Source organism: Denticeps clupeoides, chromosome 17, assembly GCF_900700375.1.
Source record: "Denticeps clupeoides chromosome 17, fDenClu1.1, whole genome shotgun sequence".
Taxonomy (NCBI): domain Eukaryota; kingdom Metazoa; phylum Chordata; class Actinopteri; order Clupeiformes; family Denticipitidae; genus Denticeps; species Denticeps clupeoides.
This window is the reverse complement of record NC_041723.1, coordinates 11,376,410-11,397,869: the sequence shown is the minus strand read 5'-3', so window position 1 is coordinate 11,397,869 and position 21,460 is coordinate 11,376,410. Positions and strand designations below refer to the sequence as shown.

General features: G+C 39.9%; 3 protein-coding genes across 3 annotated transcripts; all 3 read right to left on the bottom strand.

The window, feature by feature from the left end:
* Positions 1–2,879: 2,879 nt before the first annotated feature.
* On the bottom strand, positions 2,880–6,733 carry LOC114767256 (cytochrome P450 2F2-like). The gene is made up of 9 exons (XM_028958860.1): positions 6,488–6,733; positions 6,123–6,285; positions 4,934–5,086; positions 4,446–4,606; positions 4,122–4,295; positions 3,897–4,035; positions 3,626–3,813; positions 3,372–3,513; positions 2,880–3,263 (listed from the first exon to the last, which is right to left on the bottom strand). The coding sequence occupies exons 1-9, from the start codon at positions 6,686–6,688 to the stop codon at positions 3,076–3,078; spliced, it is 1,509 nt and encodes a 502-aa protein (XP_028814693.1). The 5' UTR covers positions 6,689–6,733; the 3' UTR covers positions 2,880–3,075.
* A 2,479-nt stretch (positions 6,734–9,212) lies between these two features.
* LOC114767257 (cytochrome P450 2D3-like) lies at positions 9,213–12,526 on the bottom strand. The gene is made up of 9 exons (XM_028958861.1): positions 12,294–12,526; positions 11,939–12,101; positions 11,680–11,832; positions 11,098–11,258; positions 10,803–10,976; positions 10,575–10,710; positions 10,305–10,492; positions 10,051–10,192; positions 9,213–9,948 (listed from the first exon to the last, which is right to left on the bottom strand). The coding sequence occupies exons 1-9, from the start codon at positions 12,453–12,455 to the stop codon at positions 9,764–9,766; spliced, it is 1,464 nt and encodes a 487-aa protein (XP_028814694.1). The 5' UTR covers positions 12,456–12,526; the 3' UTR covers positions 9,213–9,763.
* A 612-nt stretch (positions 12,527–13,138) lies between these two features.
* On the bottom strand, positions 13,139–17,355 carry LOC114767392 (cytochrome P450 2F2-like). The gene is made up of 10 exons (XM_028959127.1): positions 17,190–17,355; positions 16,319–16,549; positions 15,989–16,151; positions 15,732–15,884; positions 15,378–15,538; positions 14,235–14,408; positions 14,018–14,153; positions 13,747–13,934; positions 13,493–13,634; positions 13,139–13,393 (listed from the first exon to the last, which is right to left on the bottom strand). The coding sequence occupies exons 2-10, from the start codon at positions 16,475–16,477 to the stop codon at positions 13,206–13,208; spliced, it is 1,464 nt and encodes a 487-aa protein (XP_028814960.1). The 5' UTR covers positions 16,478–16,549; positions 17,190–17,355; the 3' UTR covers positions 13,139–13,205.
* Between the last annotated feature and the right edge of the window lie 4,105 nt (positions 17,356–21,460).

Genomic DNA, 21,460 nt, shown 5'->3' with positions numbered 1-21,460 from the left:
AACTTGATGAAGAGTTGATGCCTGTGCGCCTAATCCATACTGTGGCGGAAGAGGTAAATCATAATATATATATATACATATATTGTGTGTGTGTGTGTGTGTGTGTGTGTATGTATTATATATGTATGATATGTTGACACTTTTTAAATATTTCTTTTCAATCAAAACTGAAATGTGCTTTATAGGCTGTAATTTATATACAGTACAGTCGGGATGGTTTGGGGTGAGCTGGACCGCAGAGTGAAGGTAAAGGGGCCAACAAGTGCTAAACACCTCTGGGAACTCCTTCAAGACTGTTGGAAAACCATTTCAGGTGACGACCTCTTGAAGCTCATCGAGAGAATGCCAAGAGTGTACAAAGCAGTAATCAGAGCAAAGAAACTAGAATATAAAACATGTTTTAGAATATAAAATATAAAACAGAATATAGAATATAAAACAGTTATTTCTCCACATATTAACTCCACATGTGTTCATTCATAGTTTTGATGCCTTAAGTGAGAATCTACCAATGAAAATGGTCATGAAAATAAAGAAAACACATTGAATGAGAAGGGGTCCAAACTTTGGCCTGTACTGTATATTTTCTCCACCAGGAGGTGTCTGTTCTGTTTTGTTTGACTGACCGCTGCAGTGTTGGGTATTTATTACAAGACAGTCATATTTTAAAATCTCAGACCTATTGAATGAAATGCCTACAAACCCAGCGATCTGTAGCTATGAAGTTATAGAGCGCCTCGTGTCCTGTACAGATAAAGGGGAAAAATACTTTAGCACAGGAGCAAATTACATTTACTTCTTTGCTGTCCACCTCTGCTTTTAAACCCAGCACTACATTTCTGCATTTTCTGCACACCTTGTAGGGCAGCCATACCTCTTATACTCTTCTTCTTTTGTTCAAATTGGACAGTTTAACTGTGTTTTGAACTTCTTAAATGGTTTGGTTTTCAGATTGATCCACTATATACATATATTCTCTTTCTATATTGATTTTTTTCTCTAATATTTAAACATTATAGTCTGACTTTTATTGTCTACTTCTTGCACATCCACGAAAGCAAATTCTTCATGTGTAATGTATTTGGCATCACACTTAATTCCAATTCTGATTCTGATGTTGTGTAACTTATCTGATTCATTATCTGATTTCCAAACAGAATTAATAGCTAAACATTAACCAGGTCATTTACTATAACCTGTGTGTCCATTTTGGTTTGTCTGCATCTTATCACCAAGTGGAGTTTCATAACAGATCATTTGATGTGGCAGCAAAGGTCACTGTCTACCACCATTCTACCATAATTTTATCATTCTATTCTATCACCATTTTGTCATATTTGTTAAACATTTGGCACAAGTTAAGTGTCTTGGTGTAATTGTGAAATTACTAAAGTCTGTATGCATGCATTGATAAAAACATTGAGCAAAAAGATGACATTAAACTCATCAGTCCCTCTACCGAGAGCATGCAAATGCATGTGATACAGTAGAGAATAGAGAAGTTTGAGGAATTTGAGAAAAGTGCTTGTGGGTGGAGGGACTGGTCTCACATTTAACATAGTTGTTGGACACTCTTATTTAATTCTGAGGTCATAGTGCAGTGAATACTTTAGGTGTTTGTTTTTTGCAAAGAAACTGCTCATCAGAGAAAGTCCAGATCTGAGCACTCTTATGAAATACCATTCATTGCTCTGTTGCTATTAAATTGGATTATTGAAGAGCTATTTCTATCATTTACACTCCACTGTGATTTATCAAATCCACCTCCACCATTGTAATGTCTTGGCAGACACCACCGAATCGGTATAGATTTACTTTCTTATATGATGTCATTGTCCATGATAATTTCAGTAAACACTATACAGTATACAAAGCATGAACATATCTGCAGTGTAATTATGAATCATGGCCCAGTGACTGTTGTCCTACCGCACTCTGCTATGAGTTAAAATCACAGTCATTGTCATGTGACCATCTGACAGGTGTGGTGTGCCAGTGCCCCTTACATGTCTTTATAACAACAACAACATTTATTTCTTATATAGCCCAAAATCACATACAGTATGTCTCAATGAACTTTCATGGGAATTTCATGTCTGTTGAAATTACATTTCTACAGACATGAAATTCTCACCAGATGATGATTACAACCCATCCATGTAAAGAAATCAAACCACAGATGTTCATGAATTAATTTATGTGTAACAAAATGGACTGACAGAGTAAAAGTAATGAACACACGAAGAAAGGAAGGTGCATAAAGATATGGAAAGTCATGAATCCAGATGAAATCTATCAGTACTTAGTATGCAATTCTGCCACTTGCAAAATAATCTCACCTGGTTCAGTTCTTGCAAAACCTTTGCATTAATCTTAGTGTCGCAAAACACACTGGTGGTACTGGTTATAGAATCAAATTTGTAAGATTGCAATGACTTCAACTTAATTATTTGCCAAGTAGAGTTTGATTTCTTTGCATGTGTGGATTAAATATGTGTGGTTACAGATATCTGGTGTCATAGACAGGAACTGACAAGGGCAATCCAGGAGAAGCATCGGTGGATAAAAAGGGTCAAAAAGGCAGAAATAAAACATGGCGGCCAGGACCTTATACTGGATGCCAAACCCGGCCGCGTAACCCCTGTTTTTTATTTTTAATAAATTTGACAAAACCTCAGGTAAAAAAATTTCACATTGTCATTATGGGGTGTTGTGTGGAGAATTCTGAGGGAAACAATGAAATTATTCTGTTTAGAATTAGGCTGTAACATGCTGTGACTACTAGAGTATATATATGCATTATTATCATGTGTGTGTTTTTGAGAACCTTTTTCATTCCTTGTTCATTTCAATTAATAAAAAATTCATTTACACCACAGTTTAAAAATTCAACATTTTATTGTTGTGAACAAATAAAAAGGTAAAAGGTGCTCTGACCTTTAAATCCACATAGGAAGCCTGAATTACGTTTACATTTAATACGTATTCAGAATTAAAGAAATTAATTCTGACAAATGAAGAATTATTAGCTACATGCTTTGTCAGCCACTCACATAGATTATGTCCAATGACATCTTAGTTATTCTTTCTCAGCCTCACATCCATTTTATATGGCCTGGGTGACAAGGTGACCCCAAAAACAGGGGTATAGTCGGGTTTGCCTGCATCCTCAGGCCAAACGAACTTAAAGCGCTGAAGTAAACAGACCAAGAACAGAAAGAGTTCCATACGAGCCAAACCCTCTCCTAGACACATGCGGGGTCCTAAAAAACATTCACATAATCACAGATTATCATTCACACTGTAGAAACACCGGACACATATTAGAAATACTAATATGTATATATATATTTAAAAAAATGAACTCTTACCAACAGAAAAGGGCATGAAGGCCTCAGGCTTCACAAACTGGCCCTGATCATCCAGGAAATTGGAAGGGTTGAATTCATGTGGAAACTTCCACTGATTCTCCTGTTTCAGTGCTGAGGACAGGTTTGGAATGACCAGAGTCCCCTAAAGAATGATTTACGCAGATATCACAAAGAGTAAAACTTTATTAGAAAACATTCTAACAGCAGAATATTCTTCTAACAACAATATCTTTACAATCAAATCTAGTTCTCACCTTGGGGATGTTATATCCCATCAGCTTAGTGTCTGTGACTGTGCTGTGGAACACGCTGAGTGGTACAATGTCTCCGACTCGCTGTGACTCGTGGATTACTGCCTGGACATAGGGCATCTTGTGTCTGTCCTCAAACGAGGGACACTTGTTGTCCTGAAGGACCTCATCAATCTCCTGCTGGCACCTCTCTGAACACAAAAGGCCACCGAGGACTGTGATTCACCAGAAATATTTTACTTAATATCAGAAACAGTCACTGACAGAGACCCACCTTGAATGTCTGGATGGGTTGACAGGTAGAGGAACGCTGTGAGGAGGGTGTTGGAGGTGGTATCAGTTCCAGCCAAATACAGGTCCAAAATATACATGACAAGCTGGGACTCATGAAAAGAGGATGGATCGTCTCCTCTCTGAGATAAAGAGTTCAGCAGAAGGATGATATTCAGTAAAGGTTGAACAGAGGATCAATAAGATCTACAGTAGGTCTCATTCAAACCTTCTCCAGTTCATCCAAGTAGCAGTCTATGAAGTCCCTGGGCTGTCCTGGGGTCCTTGTCTTTTTATGCTGACTGATCATGTTACACGACATTTCCTTTAATTTATCAAAATTCTTAAATGCTCTTTGGAATGGCAAAGGCAAACCCCTTAACATTGGAAAAGTGTCGTAAATCTACAGAAAGAAATATAAGTATCTGATAAGAAACATGTTAAAGAGAATAAAATCTTTCTTATTATTAATGTAACCAACTATCATGAATTTACATTAATATGATTTACTGTGGCTGTAGATTTCACACAGATTTAAGTATTGATGTCTTACCATTGCCCAAGGTCCATTGGCAATTTTTGTGCTGTCAGTAATCATGTTAATTACAGACAAAAGGAATGCATCTTCATAATCATAACGGACTCCAAAGAGAATAGCGCAGACGATATTTGATGCAGCCTTGTGGAATAAAGTCTGAGGGCTCATGGATTTTCCTGTTTTCCAACATGCAGGATCACATGTATTAAAACAAGATGGGTTAGTCTTCAATGCCCAAAAGCATCAATGAAACATTATCATCCATAATAACCACAATGCCAGGGAGAATAATTTTAATGTTCAGTTATATACACGTCCATAGACAAAGGGAATAGATCCAAATATAAAGTCTGTGTCAAATAGCGGCCCCTAGTGGTCAAGGCCCCTAAAGGACGTCACAGTTATTCAGCCCACCTGTTCATGTATTTTAATGTAATGGCTGTGCGGTATATCCCATAGGATCCAATCTAATGATTGTGAGGACAATGTGTTGAATTTCTTACCAACACTTCTTTCTAAGCAGGTAGTGACGTGTGAAACCTCTACCAGTATCCGCTGCTCCATTGACTGTTTTCCCAGGCCGAAGTTCCTCAGGGTCATGAGTGCAAAGCGCCGATGATCTTTCCAGCTCGGCCCGTAGTTAGCCAGGATGACACCTGTATAACGCAAATGTATTTACATCAGGTCTGTCAAAAGTAACATGTTAATGTCCATCATCATGTTGTTTTTTTGGATCAGAATGACTCAAAATCCCTGAAATGTCTATGTCAATGCATTTTGGACAGTTTGTCCAAGTAGACTTTCATTTACATTTTACATTTACGGCAATTGGCAGACGCTCTTATCCAGAGCGACTTACAACGCGTTTTCAAGTTACCATCAATGAAGAGATCAATTCTGGTTCACTAGGACCCCCAACTATGAATACAATCTTTTTGTTTCACTCTGTTGGAGTATACGAGGTGCAGTGCGAGGTGTAATAAGGGCTGTGAGGTAGGATGGTGCTACTCCATGTTTGGCTTTGTAGGCCAGCATCAGCATTTTGAATCTGATGCGTGCAGCTACTGGGAGCCAGTGGAGGGAACGTAGCAGAGGGGTGGTGTGGGAGAATTTGGGAAGGTTGAAAATCAGTCATGCTGCTGCATTTTGTATGAGTTGTAGAGGTCGGTGCCCCATGTGCCCTTTGCACATGTGCAAATGGGCAGTTGATCTGGTAATAAAAGGCAGCAGAGCCAATTAACTGAATATGGAAGATAATAAACAGCTCATTGGCCCTCTCTAACACAATTTTGAATACATTAAAAAAACACCACATCACCAAGCATACATCAGTCAGGGGTGCTGCCAGCACTTTGGCTAACGCGTCACAGAGGCCAAGTGGATTGCAACAAACTGCAGACCTATTAATACTGTAGTGGATTTTTTTGTTAACATGAATGTTCAAGATGTAATAGACCTGTTAAGTGCACATATATTCCCTTTTTTTAGTCTGTTTGCTCATGCAAATAAAATGTGATTAATACAGATAAAAATTAGTTAAATTTTATCAGGGATAATCAAAATTAATCTTATTAAAATGTTTACTCCTTTGATAGCACTAATTTGCATGCATATTGTATAACTGTAACAGAGTTTATAGTTTATAAAATAAATACAAATCACATGTCACAGTCCCGGTGATGTGCTGCTTACCCTTGCTCTCGGTAACATGGCTGATAAGCATATCAAGGGGTCGCCCAGAAAAGTCCCCAGCCTTATTCACCAGCGCCTCTTTGATGTTTTCCACCCCGGTGAGAACAACTGCTGGCTTCGACCCAATGAAAAAACCGAAAACCTTCCCATACTGCTTTGAAAGCTGTGGACACAAGAACACATTACATAATCAAGGCGTTCCTTTAATTTTTAACTCTGCTGGTCTGCAGTCTGTTACTAGAGCCAGTGGAAAATCGGAACTTAATTTATATTTTAAATGCAGTAAGTACAACCACTACAATCATACGGTGCCACAATTTATATTTAAAGTTTTTTTAAAGAAGCATCTGCTCAGGACTCATTACCCTCTCAAGATCTTTCATAGGGTTGGCAAGGTTCAGCTGCAGCAGGTTCCCAAATAACGGTAAGATTCTGGGACCCGGTGGGAAGTTTTTGGGTCTCTGTGTCCTCAAGAGGAAGAAGAGGAGGCTGAAGCATATCCAAAGTAGTACCAGTGATCCCACCATGATGAATGCCGCCGCACTGTCCTGCACCTTCTGCTTCATTCACATGATAAACGTCAGCACACACCCACAAGCTGAAAGGGGAGTGGCTTCTGTGTGGCATTCTGTTAGTTTTCCCTCATTGAGGATGAGCAAATGAAACATATGTTGAAAGTCTGAGTTACAAACAAAGATATGAATAATTGGACAGAGGTGAAAAATACAGATGCAATTTGATGAGTTTCTTCTAAAATTGTGTGTATATAGAATGAATAGAATGTTCTTGGTGTGTTCAAGTTGTTTACAATAATTTTTGCAAAAGAAGAGGAAGAGCCCCACCCAAAACTAAATATTTGAATTGGTAAAGTTCAGCAGTCACATAGAAATCTTAAACCACACAATTTCATTTGTAAGATATCATGAACATATTGTTTCTGCTACATGCAGATGACATAAGCACTGTCACCACTTCTTCTGATTCCTGTCACAGATTGTCCATAGACGGCATTCAGTCTGATACATTATTTTATATCGTTTAAGTGACATGGTGACCCCAAAACAGGAGAATTGTCGAGTTCCTTACCTCCTAGGCGACCACTGCCCCCCCTCCAGGCTGTGAAGAGGGTGTTGGAGGAGGTATCAGTTCCAGCCATTTACAGGACCAAAATACGCATGACAAGCTGGGACTGATACTGATCGCTGAAAATAACAAACAGTGTCACCTTCTCTTCATGAGATGCAGAGATGAGCAGAGGTGTGACATTCAACACAGGTGGAACAGAGGTACAGCAAGATATATACTCTCAATCAGGGATTAAAACTGGAATCTGACTACATTTCTGGGTTGAACGTAATCAAAAACTAGAACATAAATAGTTTCAAATCTCTGTTTTTGATGGAATGCCTGATGGTGTAGGCTGATTTGTGGATGCAGTCGGTTTTAGTATAATGTTATTAACCATTCTTTTATAATTTTTTTAATTAGACGAGAGTCCCTGGAACACTGGAAAGGAATTAAAATATTATGTTTCATTTCCTTTTCAATCCTTGTTCCCAACATTACCATGGGTCTCATTCACACCTTCTCCAGTTCGTCCTGACCTGAGGTCCAGGTCTTTTTATGCTGACTGATCATGTTACGGAACATTTCTTTTAATATTATGTAATTCTCGAATGCTCTTTGGAATGGCAAAGGCAAACCTCTTATCATGGTAAAAGTGTCATAAATCTGAAGATAGAAATAAACAACGTCAATATGAATGGAACTGAGCTAAACTGAAATATGGTGAAAGTGAAGTGATTTTCATTGTGATACACTGCAGCACAACACACAGTGACACCACAAAATGTGTCCTCTGCTTTTAACCAACACCCTTGGTGAGCAGTGGGCAGCCATGACAGGCACCCGGGGAGCTGTGTGTGGGGACGGTGCTTTACTCAGTGGCACCTTGGTGGCAACCTTCTGATTATGGATCTGTTTCCTTACCTGCCAGGCCACCACTGCCCCCCCCCAGCCTAGTGAGTAACACACTCACTTGTGAACCAGAAGACCGCAAGGTCACAGGATCAAACCCCACTTACAAACATTGTGTCCCTGAGCAAGACACGTAACTGTGTGTCTCCAGGGGGGACTGTCCCTGTAACTACTGATTGTAAGTTGCTGTGGTAAGAGTGTCTGATAAATTCCATGTGTAAAATATCTCTTCCTTGATGTCTTACCATTGTCTTGGGTCCATTGATGCCATTAATCATGATGATTATATCCAAAAGGAATGCATTCTCATAATCATAATGGACACCAAACAGAGTAGAGCATATGATAATTAATGCAGACTTGCGGAATTCGAGATGCTTAGACAAAGTCAACAATGCGCCACATTCGGTCAATTACATCCTTACACTGTGGATGGTTCCAACCATCAGCAGTGAAAGTCCTGCTCTACACTTCATATAAAAAAGTGAAGCCACCACAGGTTTAACACACTGTACATCTGGCTGGCTGCAGTATAGCAGTAGTACTATCCATCCCCATGTGTTTCAGTTGAACAAAATAGCTTATTTCCATGTCGCTTTTCTCATCTTTCTACCGTGTTTAAGTCAGAGACTTAATTTTCCCTTATGATGGTATCTCTCTATGAGGTGATTGACAACCTTGGTGGGTAAAAAAACATTTCCAAAACCTACATTACATCGACCCATTTTATCAAGATAATCGGTTTATCCAGATGGCCTTGCTGTGTGTTTTAATGTTAAGGCTTATAGGTATTATTATTCAAGTTGGCATTGCCTTTTACATGATTACCAAGACTCCCAAGCAGGTAGTGACATATGAAACCTCTCCCAGTATCCAAATTTTTTTATATGCTACTTGGTCTGCAGTGTGTCAGTGAACAACAAGTGAAAAATTTGAACATATTGAATGTTTTAAATTAATTAAGAACAACAATCTTTTTTTTTTTGCAATAATTTCCTATGCAGCCTGAAAAACTGAAGATGTGAACATTTGAACAACTTAAGTGAAATCTGTGAGTGCAGAACGTTATGGTTTTTTTAATGGAATATTTTTAAAGAAACAAATGGCTTCACCTGACTTGAAACAAAAAAAAATGTTTATTGGTTTTACAACATACAATTTGTATTTTTTGCAGGATATAATTACAAAACATACAATTTGTATTTGTTGCAGGACATAATTACAAAAACTAGTCACAAACCATAGCTGCTATTGAAATAACTATAACTGCTATTTAAATGAACTATAGCTTTTTGAGTTGAGTCACACTGCAAAAAATATCAGCTAAATTTCTTTATATACACATAAACAGATTGTTCTCAGGTGGTTATTTTTTGTCTTTGCTCCATGTTAATCTGTCCTGACTGCCCTCACCTTTTGTCAAACCCTCGGCTCATCCATGCCGGTCAGGCCCTTCATTACTCTGCACCACCACCGTGTATTAAGGACTTGGTTTAGTTAATGTCAAGGCCATTTCTTCTGTGTGTATACATGTGCATACAACTCGAAACTGGGGAACCTGCTAAAACCTGCATTTTAATTGGTTTAGCAATTAATTATTATTATTATTTTTGCAACACTGGTGCTTGGGTCCTCCCTTCCTTTAACTTGACACATGCTAGACATTATTTTTTTCGCAGCTTTACACACATTTTATATGGCCTGGGTGACATGGTGACCCCAAAAACAGGGGTATAGTCAGGTTCACCTGCATCCTCAGGCCAAACAAACTTAAAGCGCTGCAGCAAACAGACCAAGATCAGGAAGAGCTCCATACGAGCCAAACCCTCTCCTAGACACATGCGGGGTCCTAAAATCACAAATAAAATAATTAGAGATCATTATTTATAGTAAAACAAAATGGAAAGAGATTGCTACGGTATCACTATAATAACTTTAACTGAACTCTTACCAACAGAAAAAGGCATGAAGGCCTCAGGCTTCACAAACTGGCCCTGATCATCCAGGAAATTGGAAGGGTTGAATTCATGTGGAAACTTCCATTGATTCTCCTGGCTCAGTGTTGAGGACAAGTTTGGAATGATCAGAGTCCCCTGAAGAAAGTTTTACAGAGATATCACAGACAGGAAGAGTTCTTTAGAGTACAGTATAAGAGTAGAATATTCTTCTAACAACAATATCTTTACAATCAAATCTAGTTCTTACCTTGGGGATGTTATATCCCATCAGCTCAGTGTCTGTGACTGTGCTGTGGAACACGCTGAGTGGTACAATGTCTCCAACTCGCTGTGACTCGTGGATTACTGCCTGGACATAGGGCATCTTGTGTCTGTCCTCAAATGAGGGACAATTGTTGTCCTGAAGGACCTCATCAATCTCCTGCTGGCACCTCTCTAAACACAAAAGGTCTCAGAGGACTGTGGTTCACCAGAAATATTTTATTGAATATCAGAAACATCACTGCAAGAGACCCACCTTGAACGTCTGGATGTGTTGCCAGGTAGAGGAACGCTGTGAGGAGGGTGTTGGAGGTGGTTTCAGTCCCAGCAATTTGCAGATCCAAAATATACATGACAAGCTGGGACTCATGAAAAGACCCATCATCTCCTCTCTGAAATCAGCAGCATGATGAAATTCACTAAAAGTTCAACAGATCTACAGTAAGATCTACACTCTCAATATTTCAGAGGGTCTCATTCACACCTTCTCCAGTTCATCCAGGTAGCAGTCTATGAAGTCCCTGGGCTCTCCTGGGGTTCTGGTCTTTTTATGCTCACTGATCATGTTATTGGCCATTTTCTTTAATATAACCGCATTTCTAAATGCTCTTCTGAATGGCAGAGGCAAACACCTTAACATGGGAAATGTGTCATAAATCTGTAGAAAAATGTTATAGTCATGCTTTTGCTGAATAAAGTATTAATTATGTATTAAATTATATATTAATATTACATGATATTAATACAGTATTGAATATTACATGATTTCCATATCTTACCATCGCCCATGGACCGTTGGCCATCTTTGCATTTTCAATAAATATGGAGATTATAGACTCAAGGAATGAATCTTCATAATCATTACGGACTCCAAGCAGAATGGAGCAGATGATATTTGATGAAGCCTTATGGAACAAAGTCTGCGGGCTCATAGATTTTCCTGTGTACAGCAATTATATGTGAATAATAATTTTAGAACATTTATATAGAAAATTACTTTTAGATTTAAAATGCCATTTGTTCATTAAAAAGGCATATGCCAGACAACTGTACTAAGTACTACTACTAATAAACTATAGTTAAATTACCATTTTCACTCAGAGAGATGAGATTGCAATGCTTTGGAGTGACACAGTGTGCAAAAAGACATATTGCAAATGGAATAACGCACAACACAAAAATTTGACAAAGGACATTGTGGACAATGTGCACTGACCCATAAAATAGTGCAGTTTGAGACAAACTAGACAAAGCAGACAGACAAGTAGCAGCAAAATGACAGTAAATCAGTGTATAGATGTATTTAGTATAAAGTGTATATGGTATACCAAATATATATGGCTGCTAAAAGAATTTCTTACCAATACTTTTTTCTAAACAGGTAGTGATGTGTGAAACCTCTCCCAATATCCGCTGCTCCATTGACTGTTTTCCCAGGCCAAAGTTCCTCAGGGTCATGAGCGCAAAGCGCCGATGATCTTTCCAGCTCGGCCCGTAGTTAGCCATGATGACGCCTGTAGCATGTGAATACATATATACATTTATAATTATTCTATACATGTAGTTTAACATGCAGTTCATTAAGCATTAAGCTCACAGTCCCGGTGATGTGCTGCTTACCCTTGTTCTCGGTAACATGGCTGATAAGTAAATCATGGGGTCGCCCAGAAAAGTCCCCAGCCTTATTCACCAGCGCCTCTTTAATGCTTTCCACCCCGGTGAGAACAACTGCTGGCTTCGACCCAATGAAGAAACTGAAAACCTTCCCATACTGCTTTGAAAGCTGTGGATACAATAACACATTACATAACTAAGGCGTTCCTTTACTTTTTAACTCTGCAGTCTGTCGCTACAACCAGAGTAAGATCTGACAATAATGAATGTTAAAATGCAGGAAGTTCAAGAAACACAATAATTTTTGCCACAATTTATGTTAAAAGTTTTATAAAGGAAAATCTAATTGTGAACACATTACCCTCTCAAAATCTTTCATAGGATTGGCGAGGCTCAGTTGCAGCAGGTTCCCAAATAACGGAAAGCGTCTGGGTCCTGGTGGGAAGTTTCTTGGCCTCTGGGTCCGGAGGAGGAAGAAGAGGAGGCTGAAGCATATCCAGAGTAGAACCAGCGAGCCCACCATGATGAATGCGGCTGCACTGTTCTGCACCTCCGGCTTTGGTGCGTGAACATTACATCAGCACATGCCCACAAGCTGAAAGGGGAGGGCATTTACAACGTCCTGGCGCCTCCAGCCCACCAGGTGGTGCCATATCTCTGTTTTGTCTTGTACCTCATTTGTATCCCATCACACTGAATTAATATGAATATTTAAAGCCCATTGTGGCTCATCTTGTTTGCATAACCCTTTATGTCTGTCTCTGCAATTTGCTTTCAGTTGAGCCTAAATATTGTTTCATTTGTGTTCTCCGCCCTCATGCCCATTTTTAGTTATTTGTGTTAAGTTTATTATTAAAGATTCAGTGTTTTGCACTTGTGTCTAGCACTAAATTGTTCAATAATAGTATGTACAGGTATTCTGTATATATTCCATATTTTGTAAAAAGTTTTCTGCTGATTAGTGAACCTCTGAGATACTACTTTTCATGAAATAGTAAAATTTCTCAATTTCAACAATTTCAAGTTTTCTTTGATTTATTCAGCCAAAAATATGGGTTTGTAAGATACAAATCATTACATTTTTATATTCACATGTTACAAAAAGTCTCAACGATATTCACTTTGTTCAAATCAATTAAATGTCTTCATAACATCTGCCAATTCTACTCAATTCTACATCTGCCAATTCTACAATTCAATGCCTTCTTCTACTTTCATTTCAGTTCCGTTTTCAGAGTCTAAAACTCTCTATGTCCACAGACAGTTTTCTGTTTTATTTATTGTTTCTTAGCTTCACACTTATTTTATATGGCCTGGGTGACATGGTGACCCCAAAAACAGGGGTATAGTCAGGTTCACCTGCATCCTCAGGCCAAACAAACTTAAAGCGCTGCAGCAGACAGACCAAGATCAGGAAGAGCTCCATACGAGCCAAACCCTCTCCTAGACACATGCGGGGTCCTAAAAACACAGAAAACATCATTAGAGATCATTATTTATAGTAAAAAATGGAAACTGAATTCTACAGCATCACTATAATTACTTAAACAGATGTCTTACCAACAGAAAAGGGCATGAAGGCCTCAGGCTTCACAAACTGGCCCTGATCATCCAGGAAATTGGAAGGGTTGAATTCATGTGGAAACTTCCACTGATTCTCCTGTTTCAGTGCTGAGGACAGGTTTGGAATGACCAGAGTCCCCTAAAGAATTATTTACGCAGATATCAGAAAGAGTAAAACTTTATTAGAAAACATTCTAACAGCAGAATATTCTTCTAACAACAATATCTTTACAATCAAATCTAGTTCTCACCTTGGGGATGTTATATCCCATCAGCTCAGTGTCTGTGACTGTGCTGTGGAACCCGCCAAGTGGTGTAATGTCTCCGACTCGCTGTGACTCGTGGATTACTGCCTGGACATAGGGCATGTTGTGTCTATCCTCAAATGAGGGACAATTGTTGTCCTGAAGGACCTCATCAATCTCCTGCTGGCACCTCTCTGAACACAAAAGGCCACCGAGGACTGTGGTTCACTAGAAATATTTTACTTAATATCAGAAACAGTCACTGCAAGAGACCCACCTTGAACGTCTGGATGGGTTGACAGGTAGAGGAACGCTGTGAGGAGGGTGTTGGAGGTGGTTTCAGTCCCAGCAAAATGCAGGTCCACAATATACATGACAAGCTGGGACTCATGAAAAGAACCATCATCTGCTCTCTGAAATCAGCAGCATGATGAAATTCACTAAAAGTTCAACAGATCTACAATCTCAATTTTTTCAGAGGGTCTCATTCACACCTTCTCCAGTTCATCCAGGTAGCAGTCTATGAAGTCCCTGGGCTCTCCTGGGGTTCTGGTCTTTTTATGCTCACTGATCATGTTATTGGCCATTTTCTTTAATATATCTGTATTTCTAAATGCTCTTCTGAATGGCAGAGGCAAACACCTTAACATGGGGAATGTGTCATAAATCTGTAGAAAAATGTTATAGTCATACTTTTACTGATTAAGGAATTAATTACAATGAACCAAAAATATAAATGCAGCACATTTTCTACATCCACAAAATAACCCATTACTTCACAAATTGGTGTAAATCTGTGTAAGTGAGCACTTCTCCTTTGCCGAGATAACCCATCCCACCTCACAGGTTTGGCATAACAAGGCAGGGCACTGGTGGCCTAGTGGTTAAGGAAGTGGCCCCGTAATCGGAAGGTTGATCTGCCAAGGTGCCACTGAGGTGCCACTGAGCAAAGCACCGTCCCCACTCACTGCTCCCTGGGCGCCTGTCATGGCTGCCCACTGCTCACTCAGGGTGATGGGTTAAATGCAGAGGACAAATTTCACTGTGTGCACTGTGTGCCTTGCTGCTGTGTATCATAGTCACTTCACTTTCAGGTGCTGATTCTACAGCATGAATATTGCACAGCTGCCTTAGTCTGCCCACAATATAAGGCATCACACAGCACAATGACACAGATGTTGCAGCTTTCGAGGAAGCGTGCAATTGGCATGCTGATTGTAGGAGTGTCTGGCAGAGCTGGATCTATGAAATCCTGAGGCCCATTGTTGTGCATGATAAGGATCTGTACACAATCCCAGTTCTTGCATGGCGAGCATACTCACCAGACATGTCACGCATTGAGCATGTTTACGACAGCGTCTTAATACGGGTACAACAGGCCGTTCCAGTTCCTGACAATATTCAGCAACTACTGAAGAGGAGTGGACCAACATTCCACAGGCCACTCTAAGAGACGGAGATGTGTTGAACTGCATGAGGCAAATGGTGGCAACACCAGATACTGACTGGTTTCCTGACTCCTGTGTCTGTCATTAATATTTGAGAGTAATGGGTCTTTTTTGTTTATGTAGTAAATGTTTAATATTTAAATGTTATTAATATTATTAGCTTAACATCAAATGGTTTTAATGTATTACCATTGCCCAAGGACCATTGACAATCTTGGCATTGTCAGTAAATATGGCGATTAAAGACACAAGGAATGAATCTTCATAATCATAACGGACTCCAAACAGTATAGAGCAGATGATGTTTGATCCAGCCTTGTGAAACAAAGTTTGTGGGCTCATGGATTGTCCTGTTTACAAAGATGATATATTAATAATAATGTCATAAAATATTTACATACAGCATTCATTCATTTAAAATATCATTAGTTCATTAAATTAGTTCATTATACAGACAACTGTGATAACGTACCATGCCAATACAAAAAACATGACTTGCTTCATTATTAATTTATTAACGTGAGAATTAATTGAAATTCTTACCAACACTTTTTTCTAAACAGGTAGTGATGTGTGAAACCTCTCCCAATATCCGCTGCTCCATTGACTGTTTTCCCAGGCCAAAGTTCCTCAGGGTCATGAGTGCAAAGCGCCGATGATCTTTCCAGCTCGGCCCGTAGTTAGCCATGATGATGCCTGTAGCATGAATACATATATACATTTATAATTATTCTATACATGTAGTTTAACATGCAGTTCATTAAGCATTAAGCTCACAGTCCCGGTGATGTGCTGCTTACCCTTGTTCTCGGTAACATGGCTGATAAGTAAATCATGGGGTCGCCCAGAAAAGTCCCCAGCCTTATTCACCAGCGCCTCTTTGATGCTTTCCACCCCGGTGAGAACAACTGCTGGCTTCGACCCAATGAAAAAACTGAAAACCTTCCCATACTGCTTTGAAAGCTGTGGACACAAGAATACATTAAATAACCAAGGTGTTCCTTTACTTTTTAACTCTACTGGACTGCAGTGAGAAATTAGCAATGGGAAATATTAGTATAATTAATAGAGATCCATTAAGTGCAAATACATTTGAATAAAAAAATAAAATTTACTCAGGATCACATTACCCTCTCAAAATCTTTCAGAGGATTGGCGAGGCTCAGTTGCAGCAGGTTCCCAAATAACGGAAAGAGTCTGGGTCCTGGTGGGAAGTTTCTTGGCCTCTGGGTCCGGAGGAGGAAGAAGAGGCTGAAGCATATCCAGAGTAGAACCAGCGAGCCCACCATGATGAATGCGGCTGCAATGTTCTGCACCTCCGGCTTTGGTGCTTGAACATTACATTAGCACATGCCCACAAGCTGAAAGGGGAGGGCATTTACAACAAAGAGTTTTCTGCTGATTAGTAAACCCCTGAGGTACTGCTTTGACGCAGACCTTTTGTCATTTAACTTTTTTATTATTTTTTAAAAATATCTTTTCTGTTTCTTTTAAGTACCACTTTCTTACTTCTGGCCTTTTGTTGGTCCCATTAAGTTTTTACTTTTGGAGATGCCTGAATGAGCTAATACTTTTCATGAAATAATAAAATGTCTCAATTTCAACATGTTGCATGTTTTCTTTTTTTTATTCGGAAAAAATATGGGTTTGTGAGATACAAATCAATACATTCTTTTACATTTACATTTAAGGCATTTGGCAGACGCCCTTATCCAGAGCGACTTACAACGTGCTTCCATGTTACCATAGATGAAGTGATCGATTCTGGTTCACCAGGACCCCCAAATATGAATACAATCTTTTTATTCACTCTATTGTAGTTTCTATTCATAAGTTAGACAATAAGAAGGTTACAAGTTAATCTAAATATTCTCTAAAGAGGAAGTCCCCTGAAGAAAGTTTTACAGAGATATCACAGACAGGAAGAGTTCTTTAGAGTACAGTATAAGAGTAGAATATTCTTCTAACAACAATATCTTTACAATCAAATCTAGTTCTGACCTTGGGTATGTAATATCCCATCAGCTCAGTGTCTGTGACTGTGCTGTGGAACACGCTGAGTGGTACAATGTCTCCGACTCGCTGTGACTCGTGGATTACTGCCTAGACATAGGGCATCTTGTGCCTGTCCTCAAACGAGGGACAATTGTTGTCCTGAAGGACCTCATCAATCTCCTGCTGGCACCTCTCTGAACACAAAATGCCACTGAGGACAGTGTTTAACCAGAAATATTTTTTTCAATATCAGAAACATCACTGTAAGAGACCCACCTTGAACGTCTGGATGGGTTGACAGGTAGAGGAACGCTATGAGGAGGGTGTTGGAGGTGGTATCAGTTCCAGCAAAATGCAGGTCCACAATATATATGACAAGCTGGGACTCATGAAAAGACCCATCATCTCCTCTCTGAAATCAGCAGCATGATGAAATTCACTAAAACTTCAACAGATCTACACTCTCAGTCAGTGGCGTAACTATAGCCGGTTCAGCAGGTGCGGTCGCACCGGGGCCCGTGATCTCTGGGGGCCCGTCACTACCTCAGACCCGCCTCCTTAAAAAAAAAAAAAAACCTCAGCATTAAAATCCAACCATCAAATAAAAACAGCAAAATAAAGTTATCATCTTTCATTGTCGCCAAACTGTCATGTGAGAGTACATTTGTTTCTACTGAGATAGGATTATTAAATGTTGGATCTCTCACACCTAAAACGCTCATTGTCAATGAAATGATTACAGATCAGGGGTTCGATGTACTGTGCCTGACCGAAACTTGGTTAAAACAAAACAAATTTGTAGCATTGAACGAGTCTAGTCCTCCTGGATACAGCTATGTACACCAACCTCGCTTAACTGGAAGAGGAGGTGGCGTCGCAGTAATTTATAAGGATAACCTCGGTATTACTCATAAACCCGGACAAGGATTTAACTCTTTTGAGATTCTACATACCAGTATAACTCATGTAGTCTCACAAAATAAAAATTCTAAATTCATTCCATTGATTATTATTTATAGACCCCCTGGACCTTATTCTGAGTTTCTTAGTGAATTTACAGATTTTGTCTCCAACTTAGTTGTATCTGTGGATAAAGCCCTAATTGTCGCCGACTTTAACATCCACTGTGATAAATTAGAAGACTCACTAAGAACAGCATTCCTGTCTTTATTAGACTCAGATGGAGTTAACCAACATATAACAGGACCTACTCATGAAGGTGGTCACACGCTCGATCTTGTACTGACCTTCGGTTTAAATATAGAAGATAGAGTTACTCTTCCGCAATCTGAAATGATCTCAGATCATTTCCTCATCGCTTTTAAAATATGTCTCAGACACAACAAACTCAATCCCCCTCGTTATAGAGACAAACGGACAATTACATCAAGTACGGCACAGAGGTTTATTAATACCTTACCAGATTTATCAACGCTGATAAACTCACCGTCAGACCCCGCTGAACTTGACCAAGCGCACAACAAATAGCTCCACCGATATTTCCATGGAAAATAATCTTCTAATAGACGACCACCGATTAGAACGATTCAACCTTATTAAAGAGCATGAATTAATCAAATGAATCTCGTCGTCAAATCAATGTACTTGCGCTTTGGATCCAACTCCAACAAGGTTCCTTAAGCAAATAGCACCCAATATTATAAATTCTGTCCTCAAAATTGTTAACTCGTCGCTTAGCACCGGCTACGTACGAAGTTCGTTCAAGGTAGCAGTCATTAGACCCCTGATTAAAAAGCCGGATCTTGATCGCAGTCAGCTTTCAAATTATAGACTGATATCCAACCTTCCGTTCATATAAAAAATCTTAGAAAAAGTCGTAGCCCAGCAGCTGAGCGCATATCTAGACTGTAACAATATCCATGAAGTATATCAATCAGGATTTAGACCTCATCATAGCACTGAGACAGCGCTGGTTAAAGTGGTTAATGACCTGCTGTTGGCCTCTGATCAGGGGCGCATCTCGCTGCTTGTCCTGCTTGATCTGAGTGCAGCGTTTGACACTATCGATCACGCTATTCTCCTTGCCAGGTTAGAGAATGTTATTGGGATTAAGGGAACAGCCCTTGAATGGTTCAGATCATATTTGACCAACCAATATCAGTTTGTGGACATCAATGGTGTTTCGTCTTCATATAGTAAAGTAGAGTTTGGTGTTCCAAAAGGTTCTGTCCTAAGTCTGTTACTTTTTTCTCTATACATGTTACCTTTAAGTGACGTCATCCGCAAACACGGTATTAGCTTTCATTGCTACGCTGACGACACACAGCTGTATCTGTCAGCAATGCCAGACCAGAGGCAGCAGCTGAACAAAATAGAGAATTGTCTGAAGGACATTAGACAGTGGATGCTCACCAACTTTCTCCTGTTAACTTTCTCCTGAAGACAGAAGCGCTTGTACTTGGGCCTCAAGCAGCCAGGCATAAACTGGCTGACTACACAATAACCCTGGATAGCCTTTCTATCTCACAGAGTATTGAAGTGAAGGATCTAGGTGTCATCATTGATGCAGGTCTCTCATTAAATTCGCACATAGATAATGTCACTAGGATAGCATTCTTTCACCTTAGAAATATTTCGAAAATAAGAAATATAATTTCAATGCATGATGCAGAAAAGTTGGTCCATGCATTTATTACATCAAGGTTAGATTACTGCAATGCATTACTGTCTGGATGCTCTAGTAGGTGCATGAGTAAACTCCAGCTAGTACAGAATGCTGCAGCCAGAGTTCTAACTAGAACCAGGAAATTTGACCACATCACCCCAGTCTTACAATCACTGCACTGGTTACCCATCAAATTTAGGATTGACTACAAAATCCTACTTTTAACCTATAAAGCTCTAAATGGTCTCGCCCCACAGTACCTGAGTGAACTTTTGGTTCTTTACGAACCGCCACACCCCCTTCGATCAATGGGTGCGGGGTCACTACTGGTACCAAAGGTGCAGAAGGTCACAGCTGGGAGCAGATCCTTCTCCTATAGAGCTCCGCAGTTGTGGAACAGCTTGCCTGTCAGTGTCTGGGACTCAGACACAGTCTCAGTGTTTAAATCCAATCTCAAAACCTATCTGTTTTCTCTGGCTTTTTGCTAAAGTCCTAGACCCTCATTTCACTTCATTTTGACACAGTGTCAATTATAAAGTCCAGTTTATCACAGAGTCCCCCTGTTAGACACAGACAAAGTTAAATTCACCCTAGTTAGGCTGTCCTAGTTAGGGTACCGGGCCACTGTAGCACCAATATACCACTATTACCACATATTTCAGTATCGGTCGTACAGTGCATGTATCTGCCGCTGCTTCTGTTTGTTTTTCTCCGAGACACTGAATCAGGCACCCAGACTACTGGCAGACCCCAGTGAAGAGACCAGCAAATAAATCCTGGTTCCTGACAACTGCTTAACAAGGACATACCATGAAACAAACCAGAGGGTCACCACAGCCACCACCACCGTTACAACTATATAATAATAATAAGTGAAGTGATTGTCACATGTGATACACAGCAGCACAGCACACGGTGCACACAGTGAAATTTGTCCTCTGCATTTAACCCATCACCCTGAGTGAGCAGTGGGCAGCCATGACCGGCGCCCGGGGAGCAGTGTGTGGGGACGGTGCTTTGCTCAGTGGCACCTCAGTGGCACCTTTGCAGATCGGGATTCGAACCGGCAACCCTCTGATTACAGGGCCGCTTCCTTAACCACTAGGCCACCACTGCCCCAGCTATAGGGATCTTCAAATGTACCAGTAACATCATTTTGGACACGTAATCTAGACCATGACACTGACTACATCCTGGACTTCTCCAACCCTACAACTGTAGGACTTATTATTATATCATCCCCAACCCTGCACTGACACCATTTGCAAGCTCACTCTACCCTGGAAGGGGGTCCCTCTCTGTATCACTCCTTCCCAAGGTTTCTTCCTTTCTTTTTTTCTCTCTCCTAGAGTTTTTTTTGTGTGGAGTTTTTCCTTGTGTGCAGAAGGGTCAAGTGTGGGGGGTGTCAACTGTAGGGCCTGTCAAAGCCCATTGAGACCTACTGTATGTGATTTTGGGTTATATAAGAAATAAATGTTGTTGTTGTTGTTGATACCGCAAGGGTTTCTGGGAAGTGCGAAATGTTTTATTATGATTTTTTTGAATGGACGGCTGCACATTGCAATCATCGTGCTGACCAAAACAAGTAGCATGCCCTTCAAACCCAAGAAGCGGCTGCAAGAAGTGGCAGTAACGTAGAGAGCTAAAGGAA

What these genes read in the sequence shown, in the direction of transcription:
- LOC114767257 (XM_028958861.1), bottom strand. Translation starts at nt 12,455, where the DNA reads ATGGTGGGCTCGCTGGTTCTACTCTGGATATGCTTCAGCCTCCTCTTC. An exon ending in CCAACGGTCCATGGGCGATG is followed by an intron (nt 10,977 to 11,097) that starts GTAAGATATGGA and finishes ATTTTTCTACAG; the next exon opens with ATTTATGACACATTTCCCAT. An exon ending in ACCTGGATGAACTGGAGAAG is followed by an intron (nt 10,711 to 10,802) that starts GTGTGAATGAGA and finishes TGCTGATTTCAG; the next exon opens with AGAGGAGATGATGGGTCTTT.
- LOC114767392 (XM_028959127.1), bottom strand. Translation starts at nt 16,477, where the DNA reads ATGGTGGGCTCGCTGGTTCTACTCTGGATATGCTTCAGCCTCTTCTTC. An exon ending in ACCTGGATGAACTGGAGAAG is followed by an intron (nt 14,154 to 14,234) that starts GTGTGAATGAGA and finishes TGCTGATTTCAG; the next exon opens with AGAGCAGATGATGGTTCTTT. An exon ending in CTTCATGCCCTTTTCTGTTG is followed by an intron (nt 13,394 to 13,492) that starts GTAAGACATCTG and finishes CTGTGTTTTTAG; the next exon opens with GACCCCGCATGTGTCTAGGA.
- LOC114767256 (XM_028958860.1), bottom strand. Translation starts at nt 6,688, where the DNA reads ATGAAGCAGAAGGTGCAGGACAGTGCGGCGGCATTCATCATGGTGGGA. An exon ending in ACTTGGATGAACTGGAGAAG is followed by an intron (nt 4,036 to 4,121) that starts GTTTGAATGAGA and finishes TCTTTATCTCAG; the next exon opens with AGAGGAGACGATCCATCCTC. An exon ending in CTTCATGCCCTTTTCTGTTG is followed by an intron (nt 3,264 to 3,371) that starts GTAAGAGTTCAT and finishes AATGTTTTTTAG; the next exon opens with GACCCCGCATGTGTCTAGGA.